At 56.4% G+C, this 11,076-nt stretch overlaps 1 protein-coding gene across 1 annotated transcript in view; it reads right to left on the reverse strand.

Moving 5' to 3' along the window:
* The window catches only part of cdcp1b (CUB domain containing protein 1b), a 97,178-nt gene extending 95,856 nt beyond the window's left edge, over window positions 1-1,322 (reverse strand). Inside the window, exon 1 of the mRNA XM_063070106.1 lies at window positions 1,112-1,322. Coding sequence (XP_062926176.1) covers window positions 1,112-1,316 — 205 coding nt within the window. The 5' untranslated portion in view covers window positions 1,317-1,322. The remainder of the gene's footprint in view (window positions 1-1,111) is intronic.
* Window positions 1,323-11,076: the final 9,754 nt, after the last annotated feature.

Here is an 11,076-nt window from a genome sequence, read left to right on the forward strand (position 1 = left end):
ATGACACTCCAAAGACACAGATCTTTCCTTGCATTTCTCAGCACTTTGAGACATCAATTGATTTACTGCTATGATTTTTAACTGATTTTTTATTTCGTGATACCGTGCAGAGTTCCTCCAAGCCAGGCTGCCCAGCCAACCCCACAACCCCAGCGGATCCTAACCTAATCACAGGATAATTTACAATGACCAATTAACCTAACTGGTACATCTTTGGACTGTGGGAGAAAACCAGAGCATACGGGGAAAATCCACACATTCCACGGGGAGGATGTACAGAGTGCCTGAATGAAACTCTGAACTCGCGAACACCCTCAGCTGTGTTAGTGTTGTGCTAAGCACTACAGTACTGTGGTTTTTGTTTTGCCGTTGAGCCATTTCTGTCAGGCTGGATGTTATAACAGCCAGTTTATACAGAGCACACTTCCACAACAGCAACGTGACAATTGACAGGTGATCTGTTTTGGTGATACTGGTTGCCACATGAATGCTCAGCAGAACCACAACATTACCCTGCCAGAGACAAAGGACTGGAGTTCCCCACAAAATGAACCCAATGGGATAACGGGTCATACCAACAGTAACGTACCACTTGGTCCATTTACAGTAGGTAGTCGGAGACTTGAGGGTGAACTGAAGGTAAAGACTAGAAGGAACACCTGTCTGAAGGAGCATTTCCAGCATCTTTAGTTTTTTTTTATTTTAAATAGCACAAGTGATTTGTGAAGAAATCCTTTCTAATTGCAATAGTTTAGATGATCTGATCAAGGAAAACAGTTTTTACCAGCCCTTTCTTGAAAACTTTGATCAAAGTATCCCTTGAGTGTATAAATTTCAGAGAGTACAATGCTGGCTTGTTTAACCTTCTGTAATTTAACACCGGGTGCATGTATGGTTATTTTTGGCAAATCTATGTTTCCTTTCTCCTGGTCAAAATTTCTCATCCTTGTTAGTGGACCCCTGTAGTACAGGGGGTGGACCTTTAATTACTTTTTGTACTGTTCCATGGCATTTGAAGGATCTGATGATGTTAGATCTCCTTGGGCTTCTCACAACACTGTGTGCCATGAAAAGCTGACGTTAACTGTCATTGAACATAGCTCATCCTCACCAATATCTTTCTTAACTTCCATGATGAAGTTGTGCTCGGGATCACTGCAGGTGAAGTTGAAGAACAGGGTGTCTCCCGGAAGGATCTGATACTCCGAATTACAATCCCCTTCCCTGGTACACATTTGGCATTCAGTAAGGCTCAGGTTGCCTGTTGCTTGTCTGATGTTAATTGTCACACCTTGGTCAGTAGTGACTGAAATCATTCCAGCATCTGTTCGGAAAGTCAGACCCAAACAGTTAGTTTCAGTGTTGACAGAGGTTCTATACATTACAGAGAATATCTTCTACTCTCCATTATGCTAAAAATAATTGGCAACTTGTAGTTACACGGCAATGTTATTTGAAAAATTTAACCAAATATATTTTATAAGAGCCAAGTCAAACAAAAAGAGCAGAAGACATTAGCAGAAACTGCACCTTAAAGGAGTGAAGGGAGAGAAAGGGGCTCAGTCATACAGCACAGAGACCCTTCGACACACCATCTCCATGTTGACCATCAAGTGGCACTCTTTACTCATCCAATAAATCAACATTTGGTCTGTAGACCCCTCTGCTTCGATAATTTGTGAATATCTTAGTATTTCTTCAGAGTTGTGAGAGTTTCCACCCTTCAGACAGTATATTCCATGTCCCACCCATCCTCTGGATGATAGTTATTCCTCAGATCACCCCTAAAAATCTCTTCTGCTCATCTTAAACCAAGGCTAGGAGTAAAATTATTTGTCCCTCGTAACTTTGTACACCCCTATCAGGTCACCCCTTTGCTGCCACTGCAAGGAAAACAAAGACAGCCTCTTCAGCTTCAAAATGCCCCAGTGAACCCCTTCAGTATCCTCTCTGATTTCTTCGTCTTTCATGTTGTGTGCTGACCATAACTGCATGCAGTGCTCCATGTCTGACCTAACCAATCTTTATAAAGTTACAACATTTGTGTGTCACTAAATCATGAATGTATGTAACAAGCATTAAGGGTCTTGGCATTGATCCCAGTGGCAGACCACTAGTCACAGGCTTCCAATCAGAAAAGCTTCCACGCCCATTACCTCTATCTTCGATCACCAGGCCAACCTGCCAACTTGTCCTGGATATCATCCACTGTGACAGCAACCAAGGCAGCCATTTGCACCTGTTTTATTTTCCTTTAGCTACCCCAGATCCACTCACCAGGCAACAGGGCAACTTACAATAATCTTCCAGAAGGGGGAGGAATCCCGCCAGTCACAGGCTGAGTGAGAAATTCTACACAGGTCAGGCCTGCTCTCCAGCTCAAGTGGCGATGCGATCGGAAGTGGGAAAAGCAAGGGGCAACCACTTGGTCCCTTGCACTTGTCAAGATGGCTGATCTTCTATCTGTGAGCCACCGTATGGGTTATCCATTGGTTATTTTAATATTCAAAAAAATTACTGATCTCTTGTTTTGAATTAACACAATTAATTGAACTTCAACAGACTTCCAGGCCATGGAATTTTAAAGATACACCACTCAGCACCTCACTGTTTCTTTGCATGCCCAAGTCAAAACAATTTTCTTAAATTTGAGCAATTTGACATCCTCCTGTCACCACCACCTGAAACACTCTCCCCCTCACCCACTGGTCCCCGTGGCTAAATGCACTGTCCCCCTCACCCACTGGTCCCCGTGGCTGGGGAATGCACTGTCCCCCTCACCCACTGGTCCCCGTGGCTGGGGAACGCACTCTCCCCCTCACCCACTGGTCCCCGTGGCTGGGGAACGCACTCTCCCCCTCACCCACTGGCCCCGTGGCTGGGGAACGCACTGTCCCCCTCACCCACTGGTCCCCGTGGCTGGGGAACGCACTGTCCCCCTCACCCACTGGTCCCCGTGGCTAAATGCACTGTCCCCCTCACCCACTGGTCCCCGTGGCTGGGGAACGCACTCTCCCCCTCACCCACTGGTCCCCATGGCTGGGGAACGCACTCTCCCCCTCACCCACTGGCCCCGTGGCTGGGGAACGCACTCTCCCCCTCACCCACTGGTCCCCGTGGCTGGGGAACGCACTGTCCCCCTCACCCACTGGTCCCCGTGGCTGGGGAACGCACTGTCCCCCTCACCCACTGGTCCCCGTGGCTGGGGAACGCACTCTCCCCCTCACGCATTGGTCCCCGTGGCTGGGGAACGCACTCTCCCCCTCACCCACTGGTCCCCGTGGCTAAATACAGAGTGTCCCCCTCACCCACTGATTCCCGTGGCTGGGGAACGCACTCTCCCCCTCACGCATTGGTCCCCGTGGCTGGGGAACGCACTCTCCCCCTCACCCACTGGTCCCCGTGGCTAAATACAGAGTGTCCCCCTCACCCACTGATTCCCGTGGCTGGGGAACGCACTCTCCCCCTCACGCATTGGTCCCCGTGGCTGGGGAACGCACTCTCCCCCTCACCCACTGGTCCCCGTGGCTGGGGAACGCACTCTCCCCCTCACCCACTGGTCCCCGTGGCTGGGGAACGCACTCTCCCCCTCACCCACTGGTCCCCGTGGCTAAATACAGAGTGTCCCCCTCACCCACTGATTCCCGTGGCTGGGGAACGCACTCTCCCCCTCACGCATTGGTCCCCGTGGCTGGGGAACGCACTCTCCCCCTCACCCACTGGTCCCCGTGGCTAAATACAGAGTGTCCCCCTCACCCACTGATTCCCGTGGCTGGGGAACGCACTCTCCCCCTCACGCATTGGTCCCCGTGGCTGGGGAACGCACTCTCCCCCTCACCCACTGGTCCCCGTGGCTGGGGAACGCACTCTCCCCCTCACCCACTGGTCCCCGTGGCTGGGGAACGCACTCTCCCCCTCACCCACTGGTCCCCGTGGCTGGGGAACGCACTCTCCCCCTCACCCACTGGGCCCCATGGCTGGGGAATGCACTGTCCCCCTCACCCACTGGTCCCCGTGGCTGGGGAACGCACTGTCCCCCTCACCCACTGGTCCCCGTGGCTGGGGAACGCACTCCCCCCCTCACCCACTGGTCCCCGTGGCTGGGGAACTCACTCCCCCCCTCACCCACTGGTCCCGGTGGCTGGGGAACGCACTCCCCCCCTCACCCACTGATCCCCGTGGCTGGGGAACGCACTGTCCCCCTCACCCACTGGGCCCCATGGCTGGGGAACGCACTGTCCCCCTCACCCACTGGTCCCCGTGGCTGGGGAACGCACTGTCCCCCTCACCCACTGGTCCCGTGGCTAAATACAGAGTGTCCCCCTCACGCACTGATCCCCGTGGCTGGGGAACGCACTCTCCCCCTCACCCACTGGTCCCCATGGCTGGGGAACGCACTGTCCCCCTCACCCACTGGTCCCCGTGGCTGGGGAACGCACTCTCCCCCTCACCCACTGATCCCCATGGCTGGGGAACGCACTCTCCCCCTCACCCACTGGTCCCCGTGGCTGGGGAACGCACTCTCCCCCTCACCCACTGGTCCCCGTGGCTGGGGAACGCACTGTCCCCCTCACCCACTGGTCCCCGTGGCTGGGGAACGCACTGTCCCCCTCACCCACTGGTCCCCGTGGCTGGGGAACGCACTGTCCCCCTCACCCACTGGTCCCGTGGCTAAATACAGAGTGTCCCCCTCACGCACTGATCCCCGTGGCTGGGGAACGCACTGTCCCCCTCACCCACTGATCCCCGTGGCTGGGGAACGCACTCTCCCCCTCACCCACTGGTCCCCGTGGCTGGGGAACGCACTGTCCCCCTCACCCACTGGTCCCCGTGGCTAAATACAGAGTGTCCCCCTCACCCACTGATTCCCGTGGCTGGGGAACGCACTCTCCCCCTCACGCACTGGTCCCCGTGGCTGGGGAACGCACTCTCCCCCTCACCCACTGGTCCCCGTGGCTAAATGCAGAGTATCCCCCTCACCCACTGGTCCCCGTGGCTGGGGAACGCACTCTCCCCCTCACCCACTGGTCCCCGTGGCTGGGGAATGCACTGTCCCCCTCACCCACTGGTCCCCGTGGCTGGGGAACGCACTGTCCCCCTCACCCACTGGTCCCCGTGGCTGGGGAACGCACTGTCCCCCTCACCCACTGGTCCCCGTGGCTGGGGAACGCACTCTCCCCCTCACCCACTGATCCCCGTGGCTGGGGAACGCACTCTCCCCCTCACCCACTGGTCCCCGTGGCTGGGGAACGCACTGTCCCCCTCACCCACTGGTCCCCGTGGCTAAATACAGAGTGTCCCCCTCACCCACTGATTCCCGTGGCTGGGGAACGCACTCTCCCCCTCACGCACTGGTCCCCGTGGCTGGGGAACGCACTCTCCCCCTCACCCACTGGTCCCCGTGGCTGGGGAACGCACTCTCCCCCTCACCCACTGGTCCCCGTGGCTGGGGAACGCACTCTCCCCCTCACCCACTGGTCCCCGTGGCCGGGGAACGCACTCCCCCCCTCACCCACTGGTCCCCGTGGCCGGGGAACGCACTCTCCCCCTCACCCACTGGTCCCCGTGGCCGGGGAACGCACTCTCCCCCTCACCCACTGGTCCCCATGGCTGGGGAACGCAGTGTCCCCCTCACCCACTGGGCCCCGTGGCTGGGGAACGCACTGTCCCCCTCACCCACTGGTCCCCGTGGCTGGGGAACGCACTGTCCCCCTCACCCACTGGTCCCCGTGGCTGGGGAACGCACTGTCCCCCTCACCCACTGGTCCCGTGGCTAAATACAGAGTGTCCCCCTCACGCACTGATCCCCGTGGCTGGGGAACGCACTGTCCCCCTCACCCACTGATCCCCGTGGCTGGGGAACGCACTGTCCCCCTCACCCACTGGTCCCCGTGGCTGGGGAACGCACTCTCCCCCTCACGCACTGGTCCCCGTGGCTGGGGAACGCACTCTCCCCCTCACCCACTGGTCCCCGTGGCTGGGGAACGCACTCTCCCCCTCACCCACTGGTCCCCGTGGCTGGGGAACGCACTGTCCCCATCACCCACTGGTCCCCGTGGCTAAATGCAGAGTATCCCCCTCACCCACTGGTCCCCGTGGCTGGGGAACGCACTCTCCCCCTCACCCACTGGTCCCCGTGGCTGGGGAATGCACTGTCCCCCTCACCCACTAGTCCCCGTGGCTGGGGAACGCACTGTCCCCCTCACCCACTGGTCCCCGTGGCTGGGGAACGCACTCTCCCCCTCACCCACTGATCCCCGTGGCTGGGGAACGCACTCTCCCCCTCACCCACTGGTCCCCGTGGCTGGGGAACGCACTGTCCCCCTCACCCACTGGTCCCCGTGGCTAAATACAGAGTGTCCCCCTCACCCACTAATTCCCGTGGCTGGGGAACGCACTCTCCCCCTCACGCACTGGTCCCCGTGGCTGGGGAACGCACTCTCCCCCTCACCCACTGGTCCCCGTGGCTGGGGAACGCACTCTCCCCCTCACCCACTGGTCCCCGTGGCTGGGGAACGCACTCTCCCCCTCACCCACTGGTCCCCGTGGCTGGGGAACGCACTCTCCCCCTCACCCACTGGTCCCCGTGGCTGGGGAACGCACTCTCCCCCTCACCCACTGGTCCCCGTGGCTGGGGAACGCACTCCCCCCCTCACCCACTCGTCCCCGTGGCTGGGGAACGCACTCCCCCCCTCACCCACTGGTCCCCGTGGCTGGGGAACGCACTCTCCCCCTCACCCACTGGTCCCCGTGGCTGGGGAACGCACTGTCCCCTCACCCACTGGTCCCCGTGGCTGGGGAACGCACTCCCCCCCTCACCCACTCGTCCCCGTGGCTGGGGAACGCACTCCCCCCCTCACCCACTGATCCCCGTGGCTGGGGAACGCACTGTCCCCCTCACCCACTGGGCCCCATGGCTGGGGAACGCACTGTCCCCCTCACCCACTGGTCCCCATGGCTGGGGAATGCACTGTCCCCCTCACCCACTGGTCCCCGTGGCTAAATACAGAGTGTCCCCCTCACCCACTGATTCCCGTGGCTGGGGAACGCACTCTCCCCCTCACGCACTGGTCCCCGTGGCTGGGGAACGCACTCTCCCCCTCACCCACTGGTCCCCGTGGCTGGGGAACGCACTCTCCCCCTCACCCACTGGTCCCCGTGGCTGGGGAATGCACTGTCCCCCTCACCCACTGGTCCCCGTGCCTGGGGAACGCACTCTCCCCCTCACCCACTGGTCCCCGTGGCTGGGGAATGCACTGTCCCCCTCACCCACTGGTCCCCGTGGCTGGGGAACGCACTGTCCCCCTCACCCACTGATTCCCGTGGCTGGGGAACGCACTCTCCCCCTCACGCACTGGTCCCCGTGGCTGGGGAATGCACTCTCCCCCTCACCCACTGGTCCCCGTGGCTGGGGAACGCACTCTCCCCCTCACCCACTGGTCCCCGTGGCTGTGGAACGCACTCTCCCCCTCACCCACTGGTCCCCGTGGCTGGGGAACACACTCTCCCCCTCACCCACTGGTCCCCGTGGCTGGGGAATGCACTGTCCCCCTCACCCACTGGTCCCCGTGGCTGGGGAACGCACTGTCCCCCTCACCCACTGGTCCCCGTGGCTGGGGAACGCACTGTCCCCCTCACCCACTGGTCCCGTGGCTAAATACAGAGTGTCCCCCTCACGCACTGATCCCCGTGGCTGGGGAACGCACTCTCCCCCTCACCCACTGGTCCCCGTGGCTGGGGAATGCACTGTCCCCCTCACCCACTGGTCCCCGTGGCTAAATACAGAGTGTCCCCCTCACCCACTGGTCCGCGTGGCTGGGGAACGCACTCTCCCCCTCACCCACTGGTCCCCGTGGCTGGGGAACGCACTCTCCCCCTCACCCACTGGTCCCCGTGGCTAAATGCAGAGTATCCCCCTCACCCACTGGTCCCCGTGGCTGGGGAACGCACTCTCCCCCTCACCCACTGGTCCCCGTGGCTGGGGAATGCACTGTCCCCCTCACCCACTGGTCCCCGTGCCTGGGGAACGCACTCTCCCCCTCACCCACTGGTCCCCGTGGCTGGGGAATGCACTGTCCCCCTCACCCACTGGTCCCCGTGGCTAAATACAGAGTGTCCCCCTCACCCACTGATTCCCGTGGCTGGGGAACGCACTCTCCCCCTCACGCACTGGTCCCCGTGGCTGGGGAACGCACTCTCCCCCTCACCCACTGGTCCCCGTGGCTGGGGAACGCACTCTCCCCCTCACCCACTGGTCCCCGTGGCTGGGGAACGCACTCTCCCTCTCACCCACTGGTCCCCGTGGCTGGGGAACGCACTGTCCCCATCACCCACTGGTCCCCGTGGCTAAATGCAGAGTATCCCCCTCACCCACTGGTCCCCGTGGCTGGGGAACGCACTGCAGTGCCTCATCCAGACTACTCCAACAGCTCCTCCCCCCCAAGAAGGACAAGGACAGCAGGTGTAGGATTCCCCTCCAAGTCATACATTGCCCTAACCTGGCAATCTATTGCTGGTCCTTCATCATCACCGAGTCGAAACCCTGGAACTCCAGCTCCTTCACTAGAAGGACTGCACTGGTTCACTCTCACCTTCTCTCAAGCAGTTCAGGTTGGGCAATAAAGGAGGAGGAGAAGATGGCGTGGCTGCTCTGAAATGATATCGTATTTGTAAGTAGGATGCCGTGCACAATCCTGATTTGATGGAGACGGACGTGAGAAGCACAGAGGAACATCTGGAGAAACTTCTGAAATGCCTGCTTCACTGCTGCTGCTACTGTGCGATCGAGAATCTCCGGAGGGGAAGGCCCCAAATCCTCGGCTTTGCCTATTGCCTGTTGCCGGGGCCGGGGTCGAAGTGCTCGGCAGAGATGGTGCTCGGTACTCGGTGTCGGAGAGGTGGTCGGAGGCTCGAAGTTTTCGCACGGACTCGGAGTCGGACTGTGGTCGGATGCTTCCAGGATGCTGCATCGGCAAGTTTGCAGCGCTGGAAGCTCATGGAAGGGACTTTCTCCCTTCAACCTTCTGCGTGAGATGTTGGGACTTTCGAGAGACTTTGAGACTTTTTTTTACGTGCCCATGGTCTGTTCTTCTATCAAATTACAGTGTTGCTTTGCACTGTTGTAACTATATGTTATAATTATGTGGTTTTTGTCAGTTTTTTTAGTTTTGGTTTGTCTTGTGTTTCTGTGCTATCATTCTGAAGGAACAAATTGTATCATTTCTTAATGCATGCATTACTAAATGACATTAAAAGAGGATTGCGTGTCCTCATAATCTAATCTAATCTAAATGCTGGGCAGGTCAACGGCACCTGGAACATGAAAAACAGGATCTCAAGTGATCCTGGGGAATGGAGAAACAGGAGGTGAGCCAGCCTCTGTAATCTGTTAACTTTTAAATTTACATGAAGGGTGTTCCACCACAGAGGGTTTCCTACTATAGGAAGAACATTATTAAATTGCAGAATGCAGTTTAGTAACATCTTTCCTTTAATGGAGGGTGCAGAAATGATTACACAGAGAGTGACGGGTGCGTCAAACTCCCTGCCAGCTTGCTAGTAGAGGGAGATACACAAGGGGCAGTAAGAAACTCTTAGATAGGCACAGAGATGATGGAAAAATAGAGGGCTACATTGGAGGGAAGGGTTAGATTGATCTTAGAGTAGAACAAAAGGTTGGCACAACATTCAGGACCAAAGGGGCTCCACTGTGTTGTAATGTATTTTCTATGTTCGATGTTATAGGTTGGTGTTTTCTGCTTTCAGTGGGAAAATAGCTTAGTAAATAGGAATCAAAACTACCAGGTTTCTCAGCAGAACAATGGGTAAAAGACCAACTGTACCCACCCTGAGTGTATCACACAACCCCGACATACTCTACCCATCCTAACTGTGTGCACACTACCTTAAGCCTACAATGTTTCAAAGCTGCTCTGCTGGTATAAGAGGGAGATAGGCCTGAGCAGCCATTTTAAAAGTGGCTTGGTTTGAGTTTTAGCTGTGATGTTTGAAGTCAAAGTGCTGCTCAGATCTGGTCACTCTATAAAAAGAAATACATGGACACTTTAGAGAGGGTGCAGATGAGGTTTATAAGGATGCTGCCTGGATTAGAAAGGAACGAGCAGTGAGTAGAGGTTGGACAAATGAGGGCTGTTTACTCTTGATGGGATACCTGATATAAGTGTATAAGACTGTGAGAGGCTGTGAATATCTGCTCCCTGGCTTTGAACTGTAATACCAGACAGCATGCATTGAAGTTTGTGCGTGCAAGTTCAAAAGAGACGTGCAGAGCAAGTTCTTCTATGCAGAGAGTGGTAGATGCCTGGGATGCCAGTGGAGGAGGTGGAGGCAAGTGTGAAAGAGTCTTTTAAGAGGCTCTTAGATAGTCACAGAGAACGGTGGGCCATTCACATCGGTGCAGAGAATGGGTGAATTGGTACAGAGAACCCCTTCAGCTGATACAACATCCACATCCCATTACTCTCACAAAGGTACAGAGAATGGTAGGATATGGATATTGGGTCAATTGTAGAGATTAGTTTAGTAAGGCATTCAATTACTAGATTAATTAGCTCAACACATCATGGGCCAAAGGGCCTGTTCCTGGTTTGTACTGCTCTATGTTCTATGTACTATTAAGCTTACATATGTATGCCATCAAACTTCATATATCTCAAAGGGGTTATGGAAAAAGATGAGAATAGACCAGGAATAAAGAAGTTAAATTGGGGAAAGGCCAATTTCATTCAATGACGGAGGCCTTGATAAAGGTAAACTGGGAGCACCAACTTGGAGACAAGTCTATATCTGCACAGCGGGAAGTATTCAAAGTGGAAGTGATGACAGGTCAGGGCCAATACATTTGTGTAAGAGTGAAAGCCAAGCGTAACAAAACAAAGAACTCCGGGTGTTGAGGGTTATCAAGGGTTGGACAAAGCGAAAGAAGGGAACATGTTGAAGGCATGGAGAACCAAAGACATGGAAAGCCATAAAAAGGCATTTAGAAAACATGAAGACAAAGAGGGTCATGAAATATCACTGGCGTCAGGCCTAAAATAAATCTCAAAGTATGTTATA

The sequence above is a fragment of the Mobula hypostoma genome, chromosome 17 (assembly GCF_963921235.1).
Source record: "Mobula hypostoma chromosome 17, sMobHyp1.1, whole genome shotgun sequence".
Taxonomy (NCBI): Eukaryota; Metazoa; Chordata; class Chondrichthyes; order Myliobatiformes; family Myliobatidae; genus Mobula; species Mobula hypostoma.